We start from the raw sequence: 20,996 nt of genomic DNA on the forward strand, positions 1-20,996 counted from the left end.
CCCATTTTGCAGGGCGGTCATTTAGATGAATTCAGCTGAGCTCTTCGGTGCAGCCATTTTAAGCTACAATTCATGTGCTGCCTGCAGAGCAAATCCTGCCTCAATAGGTCAGATAATCAATAAAATATATCAGAACCAGATTTAAGGTCATTTCATGGCTCCGTGCTGCTAACATAAAATGAACTTTCAGTCTCCAGGGGATGGTGTATGAAATGGGATTTAATTCTATTGCTTGAAACCCTTTAACTTTCTCTATGATTTCACTAATTTAACAATTAGATTGAATGGGTATTTCACCGCGTTCTTCAGCTCCTCCCTGAATTTAGTCTGGGTCAGGACATAAATACACGTATTTGTGCAGGAACTGAGAAGCTGCAGCATAACTGATGCCTGTTCTGTGATATAACGAGGGTCTGAGTAGGAGTAATAATACTGAATGTCTGTAATTCGTGCATAAATATAAAATGCAACATGTGTCATCCATAACAGTATAAAACTGCCCGATATACTGAAGAGTAAAATGATGGATTTCTTTCGGTTTTCCATCTCTGGATCCTTGTGATTCTCTCCATTGCTGCGGCCCCGGAATCCCTTGCGAACTCGATTGGACGCTAAAATACGTCTGACCGTCAGAACATTGAGCAGCAAAATCAGACAGAACGGGACACAAGGGGTTAAAATGAGGTGAAACATGTCAAATGCGGCCCACGTGGGGGAAGTAAAGAAGCTGGCTTTAGTCACACAACGCCAGGGAACATTATAACTTATATATCGAGGTTCATATGTAAAGTTCCAAGGGACGTTCTCTAAACAGCCCAGCACACTCACTGTTCCCAGAACCACAGCCGCCGTTCTCTCGGTGCAATATTTAGTTTTCAGTTTCTCACAACAAATGGCCACAAATCGATCAAAGGTGAACGCGACTGTGAGCCAGACAGAAACCACCGTGGCTGCATAACCCAAGAACTTAATAAAACTACACACTGGCGTAATGTCCAGGAATGACAATGGGAGATAAATCACCTTAATCCGCACCAATATCACATCAGCGATAACGACCATGAGATCGGCCACTGCCATTCCCACCAGGTAGTGACTGATACATTTGGAGAGACCGCACTTTCCTCGGGACAGGATCACAATCGCCACCAAGTTAACTGTGAGAGAGAGAAAAGGAAGCAGAGAAATTACTGATCAGACCTGGAGACAAAGCAGCAGTTTGAGACGATCTGGGTGAAATTTCCAGTTTTGTTTCATCATCAAACGGTGGAAAGTGGTTCACTGATCTGGGCTGCGTTTTTGGGCAGAGAGATATTTTTAAACACAAAGATCAATAATGAATTGGGCGATCGATACAGAAAACGATTAATGTGAGCAACGGATCCACTGGAAGGGCTGAGTGAGGGCGCAGTGCCGGTGGGGAAATGATATTGGCTTTTACACGCCGGGAATCCATCGGATTAAAGCCGGATTAGGGCTCCAGGTGGAAGGGAATGAGAGCGAAGTGTCGGGAATGTGAGTGGACAGGGGGAGGTGCAGTTGTTTTGTTGCACTGGGTCATGAGGGCCGAAAGGGGCTGACGCAAATCGGGAAAGGCAGCTGGGGACTCAGCCAGTGAGTGAGATTGGGCGTATGACAAGGAAAAGGACATGTCGGAGCTGGAGGGGAGTCAGGAGCAGATGGTTTGCGAAAGAGGATCAACTGAAACAAGGGATGAGGAGACAGAGGATTCATTGCATTGGGAGGAGAGGCTGGGATTCACAGGGAGAGACTGCAGCAGAGTGTTAGAGGGAATTTAATCTATAGGTCCCACTAACACAATTCAACTAATACACTCAACAGTTCACTTCTGTGGTTATTGGTGTCAGTGAGCCTCTGTTGGGTATAAAATGTGTTCAATAAATTTACTTTGTACATTCAATTAAAATTAAATTTAGAAGTATTAATTAAATCAAGCTCGTTGTTTATTGATATCAGCCAAGCTTTGAAAATACAATATCCAATTAATTCTAATGATCAAGAAATTATTGATTCCATTCTTGAAGTTAACTTCAATTACCTTTAGTGTTAAGTTGGAAAACAAGGAACGTTCATGGAAACAGACTGAGGACCTGACAGAGATATAAACATGAGGAGCGAGTCCCACAATAAAAACTCACCCAATCTGACCACATCATAATAACTCCTTCAAATCACCTCTTTTATGTTGAATTGTACTGGAAGATTCAGCAGTTCATTCTGATGAATTATTCACACCACAGCCTCTTTATCTCTCACTCTACTCTCTTTCTCAAGTCCATTTTCTTATCTAATTAAATTCTATCATCCTGTGCCTGCATTCTGTTCACCAGTCCCATGTTCCACCGATCCTATTCTCACTGTCAGTTTGTTAAATAGTGAAGCCTCTGTGGAATAGTTTCATGTTTCTACAGATCATTCGGGTCTCCACCTGTTCACCCACACTGTTCACTTCATCTACAAATCATGGAATAAATAGCATCAAAAGCCTCTTTCAGATAGATCACAAAATAATTGAGATTCCTGTAATTATACAGTAAAGCGATAGATGGCGGGATTGTTCAATTAACAAAACGCCAACATCATACTTATAATCTACAAATAAAGAGAAGGGCTCCTGATTGCAACAGATACAGTGCAAACTGAGACAACATGACATCAAAACATTTCAGTTTTACAATGAATTCCAATGATCGTCAGTGAATTCACCCACAGTGAAGCAGAGCAGGAGATGTGCAAGAGTCAGCAGCAAACTCAGCTCAGTGGCCAGACATCTGAAGCGGCGTCAGATACAAACCTAATGGAATAATATTTCATAACTGTGATAACCAATAAATACATTGCAATCCCAGTTAAAGGGAAACATGTTATTTGGGGAGGGAGGATATTGTGCCTCCTCCTTGTAACACTGAGACCGTGAGCTGTCTCATTATCAATCACTGAAAACACACTGATAAAAACATATTCCAGGATGAGTTAGTTCCACAACATGAAACTGTTAACAACTCCTGATGGTCTGATACCAGCTCTTAGCTCAAATGCTTGATTCCAATATATTCAGTGCAGAGGATAATCCAGTAACAATGGATATGCAAAGGTCATTACAGATATAATGCAACTCCTACAATACCGGACGTCTCGAAGCCAAGGGAACACCATTATTCAACATTGCATTCACTACAGAGAATAATCTAGTAACAATGCCAGGTTTGGATATACAAAGGTCACTACAAATATGTTGCAGCTCCTACAAGACCGAACGTTTAGACGTTAAAGAGATACCATTATTCAACAATACATTCAGTACGGAGAATAATCCAGTAACAAAGCCAGGGTTGCATACAGAGAGTTCATTACGGATATAATGCAACTCCTACAAGACCGAAAGAGCAGAGAATTAACACATTACATCATTCAGCCAGTAGAATAGAACATGTTACTGTGTAAAACATGCAGGGAGAAAACTAATTAGCCAATTACAGCAGCAGAGTTATCATCGATTTACACCATTAACAGATAAGATAACGGCTTACCTGGAACTCCAATGGCTGAAAGAACAGGATAATAAATTAATATTATCTGACCGATTACCGAAGAATGCATTTCTGTGAGAAGCAGTGACTTCTGTTGGCCTGGAAAGCACAGCTCCGGCAGGCACTCTGAGATGATCCATTCCAACAAGCCCTGATTTATACACAGGATAAGTTTCCACTGACATGGTTATACTTCTGATCACTGCTATTAGTTACAGTTACTTGAACAAACACATTACTCCGATGTACATAATGTTATGAATATAACACATACATCTGAAAGTCCAGGACATTATCTTAATCAGAACTCTCCCAGGAATAAAGTTAAAATACGTGCTCGTATAGGACTGAACCAATAATAATGAGCGGATTCATTTATATTTTCCATATAATTTTATGGACCATGTTCACTTCTGGTGATTCACTTATAAATGTTACCGATTCTCCGTGGGCGTAGACTGAATCCAGGGACACAAGCAGACCCGTTTCACTCTGTTCCTGCTATTTCCCAGTTAAAATATGAATTGTGAGTCTCTGACACGAGAATAGTTAAAGGGCGGGATGGGGAATGCAGCCTGTAAATTCCTGTGGGGAATATTAGGGGACGGACACTGGACGTGCCACATTGTCATCCCTCTCTCCGCTATTTCACTGCAAATGTTTACCCGTTGTCCAACATTGGTTAACGGCTCCAGTAAAATTGGTCCCTTGTAACACCGAGCTGAGCTCATGGTCCAATTTATCTCCATCACAAAGGTCCCGTGATTCCCTCACCCGACTCCATTCCTTCCTCAGCCCATTGCCATTGAAACTCTCCTCAATGCATCTGTCCCCTCCAGACTCCACTCCTCCAATACACTCCTGATCGGCCACACAAACTCCACCTTCCATAAATGTGAGCTCGTCCAAAACTCTGGTGTCCGTGACCAACCAGCACCAGGTCCTGCTCCACCTCATTGACCCTCACTGGCTCCCAATTCAATATCCCTTAAATTTGGAATTCTCATCCTTGGTTTTAAATCCCTCCATGGGCCACCCCTCCCCATCTCCACTCCTACAGGTAACCCACCCGTCAACTCGTCATTCACCGGACACTGGCCTCTTTTGGTGGGACTGCACTCGCTTGTTTCCTCTCAATATCTGAACAGAGCCAGGAGAGTTTCTCTTCCCACCCTATCATCGTTATCTCTGATGTCTCTGAAGGTCCAATTCTTCGCCCCCTCCGCTCCCTCATCAACATGCTGCCCTTTGGTGACATAGTCCACGGACAAGGACCAGCTTTCAGATGAACGCTGACGAAACCATTGCCTCTCATGACCCATCCAATGACTTTATGTTGTTAGAACCACATTCTGTTTGAGATGAGACACAATTTCCTACGGTTAACAATTGGGAAGTCATGAACTTGGGTCCCACAATCCTTGCCGCAGATTCCATCCCACCCCTGGCTCACCAATCACGCAAGCCCTTTCTGACCTGCATTGAATTCCAGTATCCTAAGCCTGTAGTTTATTTATATTCTTTCTTACACTTAAATCTATCAGGGCCTCATCCCTCCCTACCTCTCTGACGACCTGCAGCCCTGCAGCCCCTCCCAACACTGTGTTCCTCCACCTCTGGGAGCTTGTAAATCTGCAGTTCCTTTTGCCCTACATTTCACAGTCATGCCTTCAGCCATATCCACGCTCCAGGATGCCCACCATGAGCCCCTCCATTCCCCTCCCCCACATTCAGGTGTCAGCCGTGGCTCAGTGGTAGCAGTCTTGTCTCTGAGTTAGAAAGTTGTCAGTTCAAGTTCCACTCCACAGGCTTGAACACATAGTCCCGGCTGACATTGCAATGCAGTGCTGAGGGAGTGCTGCACCGTTGGAGCGTCAGGATTGAGGGAGACCTGCACCATCGGAGGGTCAGTACTGAGGGGGCGCTGTACTGTAGAAGGGTCAGTACTGAGGGAGCACTGCACTGTCGGAGGGGTAGTACTAATGCAGTGATGCGCTGTAGGAGGTGCTGACTTTCGGATGACACATTAACAGAGGTCCCCTCTCAGGTATAAGTAAAATATCCCATGGCACTATTCAAAAAAGTGCAGGGAGTTCTCCCCAGTGTCCTGGCCAATAATTTTCCCACAACCAAAATTATTAAAACCGATTTTCTGATCATTTATCTCATTGCAGTGTGTGAGAGCTCGCTGTTTGCAAAATGGTTGCCGCGTTTCCTACATTATCACGCTGACCACACTTCGCAATGTACTTCGTTGACTGTTTGGGACGTTCTGAGATCTTGAAAGGCTCTATATAAAGGCAAGTTCTTTCCTTCTTTCGGACCTCCTATGAAACCCATCTCTTGCTTCAAGCTTTTGTCATCCCTCCTAATATCTCCTTCTTTGGCCAGGCGTCCATTTTTGTCCATCAGACATCTGAATTCTCCTCTTGAATATCAATCCTATCCCCTCCGACTCCCCATTTATTTTTCCTCCTTTTAAATCCTCCTTCAACCCACTCTTTGACCAAGGTTTTCGCCAGTCCTCCTGATATCTTCTTATTCCTTTTGTGCCTGTTTTCCCTCACTCCTCCGTGAATCGCCCGGGAATGTTGATTGCATGAAAGGCGATCTGTGCGAGCAAGTTGTTGTTAACTTTCATTGGAACGTGTTCATTAGTTGCCCATTTTATGAGCAAATGTAACATCTGGGATCATATTCTTGTACAAGAAAGAGATTTATGTCATAGACGGACTTGTTGAAATAAATTAACGTTGTCAACTATTCGTGAACACCGCTTTTTTAGAACCACATAACTCGGCTTATATACAGACATCGCACTGAAATAGGTTTGTACAACTCTGAGGCAGGCTTTAGGGAGTCCTCTATCTAATAGGAGGCCAGCAACACTGAGTAGGATGAAGCTTTATCAGTTATTTGTCTTTTTCCTCTTTGATTATAACCCATTTTACTGCTCCCTGGGACTGGTGACTAGGATCAACATTTATTACTTATACTCTTTTGTCAAAGCCCGTAGCTCCAGAATATAGTGTGCATTTTTGGGCCCCATTATGGTGTTGACCGGAGGTCACCGGTTACAGTTATTGGCTTAGTACAAAGAGGAGCAGAGTCAATTCTCTCTTAACTCTCAATTCGCTTTATTCACGTCGTTAGATCATATACATATAGCTTATACGTCTGGTTAAATATAGACATGCAGTTTGCACCAGATCATACAGTTTTATACCCAAAATAGGATCTAAACGCACACACTAGGTTTCTCTGACACTCCCTGAGTGGTCACAGAATATAAAAGATAATACCCGAAAAGGAGAGCTGACGCTGGCCAGGCGTTCTGTTCTCTCTGTCTCTCTCTCGACGTCATCTCTACGTTCCTGTAGCAAGACCTAGTTACTCTAACACTCCAACCGTCTTGCAATAAAGGCTAACATACCATTTGCCTTCGTAATTGTTTGCTGTAACTGCATGTTAACTTTCTGTGTTACGTGTGCAAGGACCACCCAAATCCCTCTGACAACACTTAATAGTTTCTCATCATTTAAAAAATACTCCGTTTTTCTATTTTTCCTACCAAAGTGAATAACCTCACATTTCCCAACAGTATACTCCATCTGCCACCTTCTTGCCCGCTCACTTAAACTGTCGATATCCCTTTGCAAAGTCTTTGCGTCCTCCTCACAGCTTACCTTCCCACCTAGCTTTGTATCGTCAGCAAATTTGGATACATTACACTCGGTCCCCTCATCTAAGTCATTGATATAGATTGTAAACAGCTGAGGCCCAAACACTGAACCTTGCATCACCCCACTAGTTATAACCTGCCACCCGAAAATAACCCGTTTATTCCTTATCCCTCTTTTCGGCCCATTAACCAATCCTCAATCCATACAAATATATTACTTCCAATCTCTGAGCCCTAATTTTGCATAACAACCTCTTGTGTGACACCTTATCGAATGTCTTTTGAAAATCCAAATATACTAACTCCTCTGATTCCCCCTTATCTACCCTGCTAGTTACACCCTCATAGAACTCTAATAGATTTGTCAAATACGATTTGCCTTTCATAAATCCGTGTTGACTCTGCCAAATCTTATTATGATTTTGAAGTGCCCTACTACTAAGTCCTTTAGAATAAATTCTACCATTTTCCCTACTACTGATGTTAGGTTAACTGTTTTCTCTCTCCCTCCTTTCTTGAATACTCTCCAATCTACGGGGAACGTTCTAGAATCTAGGGAATTCTAGAAGATCAACACCACTATCTCTGCAGCCACCTATTTTAAACTCCTAGGCTGTAGGCCATCAGGTCCGGGGGATTTGTTAGGTTTTAGTCCCATTAATTTCTCCAGTACTTTTTCTTTACTAATCTTAATTACTTTAAGTTCCTCACACTCATTAGCCCCTTGGTTCCTCACTATTTCCGGTATGTTTTGTGTCTTCTGCTGTGAAAACATATACAAAATATTTGTGTAACGTCTCTGCCATTTCCTTACTCCGCATTATAATTTCTCCTATCTCTGGATCTAAGGGACCGACGTTTACTTTCGCTAATCACTTCCTTTTTACATACTTCTCAATATCGATTTCTTGGCCATTGCTGACTTGTAAAACCCTCCCAATCCTCACGCTTACTACTCTTTTTTGGCAACATTTTAAGCCTTTCTTTTAATGTATTCCATGAACTCGTCATCCAAACTATCATTGCCAATTTGGTTTGCACAGTATGTATGAAGATTAAAGTCCCCCATGATTATTGAATTAACCTTGTTATATACTCCTCTCATTTCCTGGTTCATACTCTGTCCAACACAATAACTACTGTGAGGGGGACACCTGTGTTTTCTGCACCTTTTTATTTCTTAGCTCCACCCATATTGAATTTCTGAGCTAAGATCCTTTCTCACTACTGTCCTTATTTCATCCTTTATTATCAAGTCTACCACTCCTCCTTTTCCATTTTGCCTATCTTTTCTAAACGTCAAGTAGCCTGCAATATTTAATTCCAAACCTTGGTCACCCTGCAACCACGTCTTAATAATGGCTACTAGATCAAACCCATTTATCTCTATTTGCCCCATTAATTATCTATCATGTTACGAATTCGTCGTGCGTTCAGATATAGAGCCTTTAATTCTAACTTTTTACAAATTTTCCGTGATGTGACCTTAGTCACAAATGCCCGAAAACCTTTGTTAAACACTCTGTCCCTTCTTGACACACTCTGCATGCTTTTACCCAAATCGCTACTCTACTCCACAGCCGTGACTGTTTTATTTAGACTTATAAACTTACCTTTACCTAACCCCCACCCACCCCACCCCCCTTACGTGTTTCAAGTCCTGTCTACCTACCTAGCAATTTGTTTCGCCAGGACACTGTTCCCAAGCCTGGTTTAAGTGGAACTTGTACCAATTCAACAGCTCCCTCTCTTCCCAGCACCAGTGCCAGTGTCCCATGAATTGAAAACCCTGCTTCCCACACCACTCTTTCAGCCACACATTTAACCATCTATTCTCTTTGTCCGGAAGCAATTTGTTCAGGTAGTATTCCAGAGATTATTACCTTTCAGGTTCTGCATTTTAATTCGGACCCTAGCTCCTCAAATGCCCTCAGCAGAACCTCATTCCTAGTTCGACCTATGTCATTGGTTCCTATATGGACCACGACAACTGGATCCTCCCCATCCTGCTCATGTTCTTCTCCAGCCGCAAATAGATATCCTTAACCCTGGCACGAGGCAGGCAACACATCCTTAGGGACTCCCGATCGCAGCTGCAGAGAACAGTATCTATTTCCCTGACTATACTACCCCCTAATAGTACAACATTCCTTTTCGCTCCCCCCACTTGAATGGCCTCCTCTATCATGGTTCCATGGTCAATTTGTCCATCCTCCCTGCATATTTTCGTTCACATCCGTATCTTGCACCTGTTAGACAAGGGCAAAGGCTGAGGCGCCTCCAGCACTGCATCTGGGGTTCCCTTACCTCCATGACTCGCAGTCACATCCACCTGTCCCTGACCACTGACCAAATCTAAACTAGTACCTAACCAAAGGGGTGTGACTGCTTCCTGAATCAAAAGTGTCCACATAACTCTTCCCGCTCCCTGATGCATCACAATGACTGCAGCTCAGACTCCAGCTGGACAACTCTGAGCCGAAGTTCTGCGAGTTGCAGACATTTACTGCAGATGGTATTGCCTGGGATCAAGTTGTTTTCCACAAACTCCCACATGTTACAGTTATAGCACACCACCTGCCTTGGCATCTCTATAGAACCTTGTTTTATTTATTTGCCTCATTAAAGTCTTTATATAATTAATTCACTCGGTTTATTTTTGGTTATTTTTAATTAATTTATTTATCTAATTTAAGTTATTAATTTAATACAATATTAGCAAGTTATAGATTTCTTCTTAACCCACTCCCCTAGCTTAGAGAGCAAAACAAATGTATTACTCACCAACCAGTCACCAACATGCTGTCCTCTGATTTTATCTGCTAACGCTCCTGTGAAGCGACTTGGGGGGGTTCATTACGTTAAAGGCGCGATATAAATGCAAGTTGTTGTTAATTGTAAGGTCTCACACCATTTAAAGAAGTAAAGATATGACAGTAAGCTTCGTAACTCCGAAGCATCTTTTGCGGCACCAGATTCACCGTTTCCATTACTAGCCCAGATGCCCCCTTCTCGAGAGGATGTCTATAGTGAGACTGAGGGTATATCACAGGGTGAAGCACCGAGCACCAATGAGCAGGAGGAGCTGGAAATAATTCTCTGTTCATCCCCTGGCGAGGCCGAGAAATAACTGCCTTTGGCTGAAGAGCCCAAAGCCCCAGATCCCAGGACCGCAGTCTTCAACAGAACTAAGGCTTGGCAGCACAGACCTAATGTGCAGGCCGTGGAGACAGTCACCTCCCACATTCTGGAGATGGCCGTTCATTTGGGGGAGTTCAAGATCCGCATTTGTAAGACAACACAGGAGATATGTAAGGCCATGCAGAGCAACCTGGACAATATGGCAGTCAAGGTGATTCATGCAGCCGCAAGGGATCTGATGGAGAATCGAAGGGCGTTCGTTACTTCGGGAGTGGCAGCCATGACCGCTTATTCCAGGGCTTTCACAGCTTCATTGTAACAATTTGATCTGTCTCACTCTGACCTTTAGCCCAACCGAGCCCAATCCCAGCACCAGTGACCTGCATGGAACCGTTGCAGATTTCACTGTTTCTGATGGCGTCGTTTCTAGTTTCGTTCCAGTGTGTGTTTCTGGACTAAACCCAGTAGGCATTGCATGGATAAGTGAGATGAGAGCAGAAACAGTTCCTGCAAGCGCATCAACATCCCATCAGCCCAAGTTCCATTGCTGTTGCTGTGTTGGACCTGACACGGAATGGCTCGAGTGAAGATAGTTTGCGTTACATTGATAATAGGGGTAAAAGTAATATGTTATATTCCGCAGACTCAATTTGAGGAACCCAGAAATAAACAGTGTATTGGTACAGGGATAAAGTGTCTGACTATTCGAAATGTGGAAAGTGACTTGAAACTTTGGGCTGCTTGACAGATGTTCAGTGATCCTGCTGAGTGCCCCGAATCAAATCGGAGGCTGGTGGCTGCACCCTATGGATTATCATGGATGAATATAACTTCGGCGGGGCGGAATTACAGGCGGTAGCTAATCGGCCGCCCGTTTTACACCCCGTGAATTCAGTGGAAAGGAGAATTGAGTTGGATGTATGATAGGCGGCCCATCCACTACCGCCTGTGCTGCGCCCTGATCGAAGTCGAGTAGCGGGGTAGATAAATCTCTGGCCCACAGACGGGTTTCTTCTGTGTCCAGCCGGTTTAAATTAGTGGGTAGAAAATAAATAGCTGCGGCCATGCGGTTTATAGATCGGCTCTCCCCGAGAGTGGCGCTCATCGCTCGGAGCGCCCGTTCGTGGAATGAGCCCTGGCATCAACAGCACTTTCGGAATGAAATTATTCCATCACAAGCTTCCCTCTGGCGGACTGTAAACCCAATCGCAAGATATCCCATCGCACACTGTTTCTCCGGATGAATTACAGAATTCAATGCTATCTGAAAAAAACTGGGGATAAAATCGGTCTTCGGCAGTGATGCAGAATGAGCGATGGTGAAAAATGAGTGATAGCGTAAAATGAGTGAGAGTGCAAAATGAGTGATAGTGCAACATGAGCGATGGTGAAAAATGAGTGATATTGCAAAATGAGCGATAGTGCAAAATGAGCGATGGTGAAAAATGAGTGATATTGCAAAATGAGCGACAGTGCAAAATGTGCGTTAGTGCAACAGCACCCCGTTTTGTTGTTCGTCTGATTTTCCCATCAATTGACTTCAATGGAAAAGGACATCGGGCTGATTGTAGAAGGGGCTGCTGATTGGTGCCGTCCGTTTCTTCTACTGCCCAAGACCAATTTATACCTTAAGGTTCAAAAAGTTTTCCACAGTTCATGTCTGGGTCTGCTGGAGACCAATTTATGCCCTAAGATTCACGAAGCTTTCCACAGCTCATGTCTTTGTCTGCTGTAGACTCATTGGGGTAGATTGTGACCTTGTGCGATAGTGAAAAACGGTAATAGCGAATCCACAGCTGGTTTTACATCTCTCCCCATTTTATTTCCATTGACTTCAATGAAATAAAAATTGGAGAGTTGTAACAGGAACTATCGATTTACTCTCACCCGTTTTACACTATCGCAACATGTCACAATCTACACCTTTGATGGAGATCGATTGTTAAGATTAATCACCAACTCCGTTATCATTGTATCGAACAAGATGGACCGTACTCATTTTATGTCCAGCAATTCTTATGTTCGTATGTTCTCCCTTCCGAGGTGATATTTATATATAATTCTCTTCATATCTCCACTTTCAGTCCCCTACACTCTGTTATTTCACATCTGCTCCCTGAGGTGGTTTATATATTTAAGTCCTTGTTTATTCCCAATATTTGCCCCTTTCTTCATGTTTTCCCTCTCTCCCTGCTATCGTGATTTTGCTATTGAAATTAGTATTCCCACTTTCAGACCCTATCGCTGTGTTTATCCTTGTGTCACTCTAGAACACAATTTTAGATTTAAATCTTTGTCATTTCCAAGTATCAGATCCTTATACTAATTTATTCGCTCTCTTCTTCCTGGGTGATTTTCATTCTCAATCTCTGTTCATTCCTTAATTCATTCCCTCTCTGCAGGTTATTCCCACTCTCCCTCCTGAGGTGTCCGTGACCAGTTTCAGGCCCTCTCTGCAGGTTATTCCCAGTCTCTCTCCTGAAGTGTTCGTGACCAGTTTCAGGCTCTCTCTGTATGTTATTTCCTTTTTTTCCCTTCCTTTGGTGATTTTTGTCTTTAAGTTTATGTTTGTCCCCCAGTTTCAGACCGTCTCTCCATGTTTCCCCTATTCCCTTCCGGCGGAGATTTGTTTTATATTTAAATCTCTGTACCCATGTGGAGCACAGTGTATAATATAAGAAAAATGCGTTAAGAATATAAAAGTCAGTATTAATGTATTACGAGAATGAATTCTGTGTGATAGAGGTTGTTAGGATTCCACAGAGAAGGAAAATTAAGAAGGTGTCAGTTTAATGCAATTAAATGAAGCAATAAAGAGTTTGTGTAAACATTAAATCTAGTTTGGAGACAACATGTCTTACGTGTCAACTGTATGATGTTTATAACCATGCAAAATTGTCTCATATTATACATGAACAAAACACACATTTCAGTTAAAGCTTGTTATGGTGAGACACAGAGAGGGTTCATTTGCTGTTCCTGTCAAATCACTGTTGCACTATAATTAAAGATACAAACTGAGTGAGAATGGCATTAGCCAGTGTTTAAAAGAAAGACAGCTTTGCAGTGTGGTAATTAAACTACCATGTGAACTTCTCCAAAAACAAAATCAATTAATATTTGGTTATTTCCATGTAATGCTTATGGAGAAGGACAGACCAGACATTCGGAGGAAAGGTCAAATTAGCCATTTCATGTAGAGAATGCAATTCTAGCTCCTATTAAATAAATCAGAGTAAAATTGGACTCAATCTCAATCGGATCTAGGATTCTGGTAATTTCTCCATATTCATATTTTTCTTCAATCTGAAACAATAACCGTATTTGTAACAGTAACACAGCAGGAAAATGCTGCGGGACCCTGTCCAGTTTAGTAACACAGCAGAAGGGGTAAGAGTACATTGTGATTTATTACAGAATCCAGCAGCTCACTGGGAATGTTACATATGGTCCAGATGGAGGAGAAAAAAGGGGCAAAGTTAATTTACATTATAATTTGGGGCAATGCTTTTTATCTCCAAGGTTTAATGTTATGGGCTCTTTATCCTAAAGAAACTTCAAACACAAACTATAGCTTTATTAAAAAAAACAATCATTTATCATTAATACACTATAAAATTGACATTAGAATTTGAACAACATCTTGGGTTTATGCTCGATAGCATTCGATTTAACAACAATAAAACAACACACTCTGAATTACCAAAATACATATCCGTTTGGAAATCAAATGTCTATCTTAGACTAAACCAATAACGAAAATTATCTCCTTATGGTTGGCTCAAGCTTACCGGGAAGATGGAGACCATTGTAGTGTAACGCGGCTCTCTCTTGTAACCAGGTCATCTGATTCAAAGACAATCTGTTAACCTGCATCGAGGCATGAACTGGGAGGTGGCCAGCAGTCAGGAAGATCCCAGGTGAGGTGGTGCCGCCAGGAAGCGAGGGTGAGGTTGAAGCAGTCGTGGTGGATCTGTGTCTCGCCCCACTCAACTTCTGCCCAGCCTTTAAAGACCTTTTTTTGAACACAGAACCACACCTCTGGGACGGTGGCTTGTCAACAAAAGGTTTCTACAAATACAGCCCACGATTGATTGACACTTCATTTATTTTCTTTCAGTTTCCACAACGCAACCAGGTTAAGTCGGCAGGTGTTCAAACGACATCGAGCCGTCCTGGGATCGTTCTTGTCGCTATTGTTATTTATCGTCTGCTGTGTGATTGTTTACACTGTGTCGTTAACAATCTTTCTAACAATCCTTCCATCTTTTGACAGTCTTTTCCCTTCAGACATGCTGAAGCCGAATTAATATCAGACTTTCGTTTATCAAAAGAATTTTTACTACACAGAGCAGTGGGGACACTCCTGCAGTAAGTAATGGTCAGGGTCAGGTACACAAGACTGAGGGGCTTTATTGTGCAGTCTTCCGGAATCATTTTTAGAAATGTCAAAATTAAATCCACAAGAGTGTTACTCCGGAACAAACATGAACTGTCTGGCCTGCTCCATCTGCTGGTGTTCTGCTAGTCAGAACTCTCACACACTCCAGGTTATACAGCTTGTTTGGTTATTTAATGTTTTTATTTATGTTCTATTGTCACCCTATCTACCCTCCTTTCACTTTATATGTTTGTCCATCTTTCATTGTTTTCTGTGTATATTATTTATCTCTTCTTTTTTCTGTATGTTTTTCTATTTTGTTATTTCCACTTCTACTTTAACTTTCACCTCGCTGTCGCTGTTCATGTCTCTATATTTTTCTATCTGTTACTCTTGGCTTTTTCTACGCGCTTCTCTCTGTCTCTATGTCGCTGCCTGTCTTCTATCTCTGCCTTCTCTGTATTTTGCATTTGCCTCCCTAGCCCCATCGCTCGCTGTCTCTCTCCTAATTTCATCCGTCTTTTTGTCTTTCCACCTTTGTCTCCGTATCCTTCTCTCTCTTTCTGTTTGCCTCTGTTTATCTCTGTCTTTGTTTCTACTTTTCCCTTTTCTTTCTCTCTATCTCTTTCTTCCTCCTCCCCTTTTCAACAGTCTTTGTTTCATTCTGTTTCTTTCTCGATCTCTCCAACTCTGCTTCTGTCGACTTCTTTCTTTCTGTTTCCAGTTGATTTCTCGAACACTTCTTTCCATCTGTTTCTGTATTTCATTCCATTTCTTTCTATCTCTGCTTCACACTTTATGTTTCTCCCCCTCTCTCCTGTTTTCTCACGGCTTTCTATTCCTCTTTCTCTCTTTCTCTAATTGTCTTTTTATGTCTGCCACTTTCCTGCTCCGCCTCTCTCTCAGTCTCTAGATATTTTGAATTGATTTCTTCTGCCTATTTATCTTTCCGCTTCTATGACTTTGTAATTCTTTGTCAGTGTCACGCTCTCCTTCCATCCATGTCTGCTTTCTCGCTCTTTCCCTCTGTGTGTATATATATAAATAAATATATATAGATATTAATATCTATAAATATCTATATATATTTACATAACTGCTTTCTTCCTCTCTTTAATTTTCTCTCCTGTCTTAACAACTCACTTTAATGCTCTCCGTCTCTGAGTAACTGTCTCTACCCCTCTTAGTTTCTATCTCTCGCTCACACACACTCCCTCCCTTTTATGTGAATCTGTCTTCATTTTCTCTGTCTTTTTAATCGTTACATTTCTTTTGTCCTTGTGTTCTCTCTCCGTGTCTTACTTTCTATTTTTATTTTTGTCTCTCTCCATCTCACTTCTTTCCTCAGGCCCACTTTCTGTCTTCTCTCTGTCTCTTCACTTCTTTCTTTTCCCTTTCTGTCTTTTCTTCTAACTATCTCTGTGTGTTTGTCCATCTATATCTCAATCTGACTTCATGTCTTTCTCGTGGTCTCATATTTTTTCCCTATCTTTACCTTTCTCCTCCTCAGTCACTCTATTATTTTGTATTTTCCGTCCTTCTCCTTTCAATCTCTGTCTTCCCTGATCTCTCTCTCTCTATATCGGTTTCTGATTTTGACTCTGCCATTCTCTCAATCACCCTTTCTGTCTGCTTGTATTAGTATGTTTGTCTCCTTGTGTAACTGTGCCTCTTACTTTCTATGCCTCTCTTCCTATCAAATTCACTCATTCGCTCACTCACTCACTCTTACTACAATTGTAGCGGGCTTTGGTGAGACCTCACTTGGAGTACTATATACAGTTTTGGTCTCCTTATCTAAGGAAGGATATAATTGCCTTAGAGGTGGTGTAACGAAGGGTCACTAGATTAATTCCTGGGATGGGAGGATTGTATTATGAGGAGAGGTTGAATAGAATGGGCGGATACTCTCTGGGGTTTAGAAGAATGAGCGGTGATCTCGATGAAACATATAAAATTATGAGAAGCTTGACAAGGTAGATGCTGAGAGGTTGATTCCCTGGCTAGAGAATCGAGAACCAGGAAGCACAGTCGCAGGATAAGGTGTCGTCCATTTAAGACTAAGATGAGGAGGAATTTCTTCACTCAGAGGCTTGTGAATCTTTGGAATTATCTACCCCTTAGGGCTGTGGATGCTGAGTCGTTGAATATATTCAAGGCTGAGATCGATAGAGTTTTGAACTCTAAGGGAATCAAGGGATATGGGGATCGGAGATAAAAGTGGAGTTGAGCTCGAAGATCATCCATAATCTGATTGAACGACGGAGCAGGCTCGAGGGACCGTATGACCTGCACCTGCTCCTGTTTCTAAGCTCTTATGTTCCTACGTTATCTTCCACTGACTCGCTCAATCTCAAACTCTCTCTCACTTGATCTCTCTCTTCCACTCCGTCACTCACACTTCCTCTCTCACTCTCTCTCGTTCACTCACTTTCTATCTCTCTCATGCTCTCTCACCCAAGCACGCTGAAGAACAGAGGCACCTACACACTCTCCAGAAGCAGCGGTGAATATCCTACAGGGATACTTCTGCACAATGTAGAATAGTAGCAGATTTCAGGAGGATATAGACAGACTGGTGAAATGGGCAGAAACGTGGCAGATGAAATTTAATGCAGATAATTGTGAATTGGTGCATTTTGGATGGAAGAATGAGGAGAAGCAATCTAAACTAAAGGGTACAATTTTGATGGGGGTGTATGAACACAGAGACCCGGGGTTTAGGTACACAAACCATTAAAGATCGCATGACAGATTGATAAGGCTCATTGAAAAGCATACGGGATATTAGTCAGGGGTAATTTAGAGCCCGCATTATAGAAGGAGAAATCTATATAGGAGGGATATTACACTGATTATACTTGGAAGGATTCGGCACCACCTACACATTTCAATTTCCCTTTTGGTCTCCATCTCTGCCCTTCTGGTTTTCGCTCTCTTTCATACTTCGTTTTTCTCGATCTATCTCTGTCTCTTCCTCCGTCTCCGCCTCTGTCGCTGTTTCTGTCTTTCTGCGTCTGTCTCTCTCTGTGTCTCTCTCTCTCTGTCACCCTCCCTCTCTCTCTCCCTTTATCTGGAGCATACACATTCTGATCGGGCCCACAGCAGCTACTTTGATTGGCAGGTTTGCCCTTTTTGCAGGGCGGCCATTGAGATGAAGTCCAGCAGAACTCTTCAATGCCGCCATTTCGAGCAACAATTCATGTGTCGTCCGCAGAGCAAATCCCGCCTCAATAGGTCAGATTATCAATAAATATGAAATCAGAACCAGATTTTAGGTCATGTCATGGCTCTGTGCTGTTAATATAAAATGTACTTTCCGTCCCCTGGGAAGTGTAGGGAATGGAGGATGAAATGGGATTTATTCCAGTGCTTGAAACCCTTCAGCTCTTTCTATGATTTCATTAATTTAACGATTAGATTGAATGGATATTTCATCGCGTTTTTCAGCTCCTCCCTGAATTTGGTCTGGGTCAGGACATAAATACACGTGTTTGTGCAGGAACTGAGAAGCTGCAGCATAACTGATGTCTGTTCTGTGATATAACGAGGGTCAGAGTAGGAATAATAATACTGAATGTCTGTAATTCGTCCATAAATATAAAATGCAACATGTGTCATCCATAACAGTATAAAACTGCCCGATACACTGAAGAGTAAAATGATGGATTTCTTTCGGTTCTCCATCTCTGGATCCTTGTGATTCTCTCCATTGCTGCGGCCCCGGAGTCCCCTGCGGACTCGACTGGACACTAAAATACGTCTGACCGTCAGAACATTGAGCAGCAAAATCAGACAGAACGGGACACAAGGGGTTAAAATGAGATGAAACATGTCAAATGCAGCCCACTTGGGGGAAGCAAAGAAGCTGGCTTTAGTCACACAACGCCAGGGAACATTATAAATTACATATCGAGGTTTATATGTAAAGTACCAGGGGAGACTCTCGAAACAGCCCAGCACACTCACTGTTCCCAGAACCACAGCCGCCGTTCTCTCGGTGCAATATTTAGTTTTCAGCTTCTCAAAACAAATGGCCACAAATCGATCAAAGGTAAAAGCCACTGTGAGCCAAACAGAAACCACCGTGGCTGCATAACTCAAGAACTTAATAAAACTACACACGGGAGTAATGTCCAGGAATGACAATGGGAGATAAATCACCTTAATCCGCACCAATATCACATCAACGATAACGACCATGAGATCGGCCACTGCCATTCCCACCAGGTAGACACTGATACATTTGGAGAGACCGCACTTTCCTCGGGACAGCATAACAATCGCCACCAAGTTAACTGTAAGAGAGAGAAAATGAAGCAGAGAAATTACTGATCAGACCCGGAGACAAAGCAGCAGTTTGCGAGGATCTGCAGTCAGATTTGCAGCTTTGTTGCTACGTCGAAGGGTGGAAAGTGATTGATTGACCTGGGCAGCGCTTTCAGACAGAGAGATATTTTTAAACACAATGATCAATAATGAATTGGAAGATGAATAAAGAAAATGAATAAAGTGAGCACCGGATCCACTGGAAGGGCTGAGTGAGAGCGCAGTGCCGGTAGGGAAGGGAGAATGGGTTTTACACACTCGGAATCCAGCGGAATTAAAGCCGGATTTGAGTTCCAGAAGGAGAGGAAAGAGAGCGAAGTGTAGGGAACGTGAGAGGACGGAGAACGGGGGGAAGGAGACGGGGGGAGGTGCAGCTGGTTTATTGCTCAGGGTTAAGAAAGCTGACGAGGCAGGCTGCAAACGGGAAAGAAAGCTGGAGACTGAGCCAGTGAGTGAGATTGGAAAGGAGACAAGGAAAAGGACATGCAGGAGCTGGAGGGGAGTCAGGAGCAGATGGTTTGGGAAAGCGGACAAAATGAAGCAAGGGATGAGGAGACAGAGGATTCAATGCAATGGGAGGAGAGGCTGGGATTCACAGGGAGAGACTGCAGCAGAGTGTTAGAGGGAATCTAATCTATAGGTCCCAATAACACAATCCAACTAATACAATCAACAGTTCATTACTGTGGTTATTGGTGTCAGGGAATCGGTGATGGGTATAAAACGTGGTCAATAAATTACTTTGTACATTCAATTAAAATTAAATTTGAAAGTATTAATTAATTCAACCACGTTGTTTATTGAATTCAGCCGAGCTTTAAAAATACAGTATCCAAAAAATTCATTAGGATCAAGGAATTACTGATTCTATTCTGAAAATAAATTTTAATTATATTTGGTGTTAATTTAGAAAACAAGTAACATTCACAAAAACAGGGCCTGACAGGGATATAAACATGAGGAGCGAGTCCCACAATAAAAACTCACCCAATCTGACCACATCATAATAACTCCTTCAAATCACATTTTATATTTTTAATTGTACTGGAAGTTTCAGCAGTTCATTCTGATTAATTATTCACACCAGAGCCTCTCCCTTTCCCTCTCAATCACTCACTCTACTCTCTTTCTTAAGTCCATTTTCATATCTGATTAAATCCTATCATCCTGCGCCTGAATTCTGTTCACCAGTCCCGTGTCTCACCGATCCTATTCTCAGTTTGTTAGTGAAGCCTCTGTGAAATAGTTTAATGTTTCTAAAGATCCTTCAAGTCTCCAGCTGTTCACCTACACTGTTCATATCATCTACAAATCATGGAATAAACAGCATCAAAAGCCTCTTTCAGACAGATCTCAAAATAATTGAGATTCCTTCTCATGTATTTATAATGTAAAGCGATAAATACCGGGACTGTCCAATTAATAAAACGCCAACATCTTAATATTCCAGCATATGTTTGTTCCACAACATGGTACATGGAACATGTTAACAGCTCCTCCTGGTCTGATACCACCTCTTAACGCCTGATTCCGATACATTCATTACAGAGAATAATCCAGTAACAATGGATATAAAATGTCATCACAGATATAATGTAACTCCTACAATAATGAACGTTTGGAAGCTAAGGAGGTGCCATTATTCAGCAATACAGTAAGTACAGAGAATAATCCAATAACAATGCCAGGGTTGGAAAAGCAAAGACCATTACGGATAGAATGCAGCTCTTACAAGATTGAACCTTTTGAAGTTCAAGAGATACCATTATTCAACAATACATTCAGTACAGAGAATAGGCCAGTAACAATGCCAGGGTCGGATATACCGAGTTTATTACGGATAAAACGCAGCTCCTACAAGATTGAACCTTTTGCAGTTCAAGAGATACCATTATTCAACAATACATTCAGT

The 20,996-nt window shown here is 42.3% G+C and overlaps 1 protein-coding gene across 1 annotated transcript; it reads right to left on the reverse strand.

Moving 5' to 3' along the window:
• Positions 1-252: 252 nt before the first annotated feature.
• Positions 253-18,976, reverse strand: LOC137310156 (probable G-protein coupled receptor 139). The gene is made up of 3 exons (XM_067978130.1): positions 18,725-18,976; positions 3,552-3,702; positions 253-1,157 (listed from the first exon to the last, which is right to left on the reverse strand). Exons 1-3 carry the CDS (start codon positions 18,974-18,976, stop codon positions 253-255), a joined length of 1,308 nt encoding a protein of 435 aa, XP_067834231.1.
• Positions 18,977-20,996: the final 2,020 nt, after the last annotated feature.

Source organism: Heptranchias perlo, unplaced genomic scaffold (assembly GCF_035084215.1).
Source record: "Heptranchias perlo isolate sHepPer1 unplaced genomic scaffold, sHepPer1.hap1 HAP1_SCAFFOLD_230, whole genome shotgun sequence".
Taxonomy (NCBI): Eukaryota; Metazoa; Chordata; class Chondrichthyes; order Hexanchiformes; family Hexanchidae; genus Heptranchias; species Heptranchias perlo.

Excerpts from the sequence above, each read along its gene's own strand:
- LOC137310156 (XM_067978130.1), bottom strand. The coding sequence starts at position 18,976 with ATGGCAGTGGCCGATCTCATGGTCGTTATCGTTGATGTGATATTGGTG. Across the intron at positions 3,703-18,724 it reads CGGCTGTGGTTCTGGGAACA|GGCTTGTTGGAATGGATCAT; the intron begins GTGAGTGTGCTG and ends TGTATAAATCAG. Across the intron at positions 1,158-3,551 it reads TTCAGCCATTGGAGTTCCAG|TTAACTTGGTGGCGATTGTG; the intron begins GTAAGCCGTTAT and ends TCTCTCTCACAG.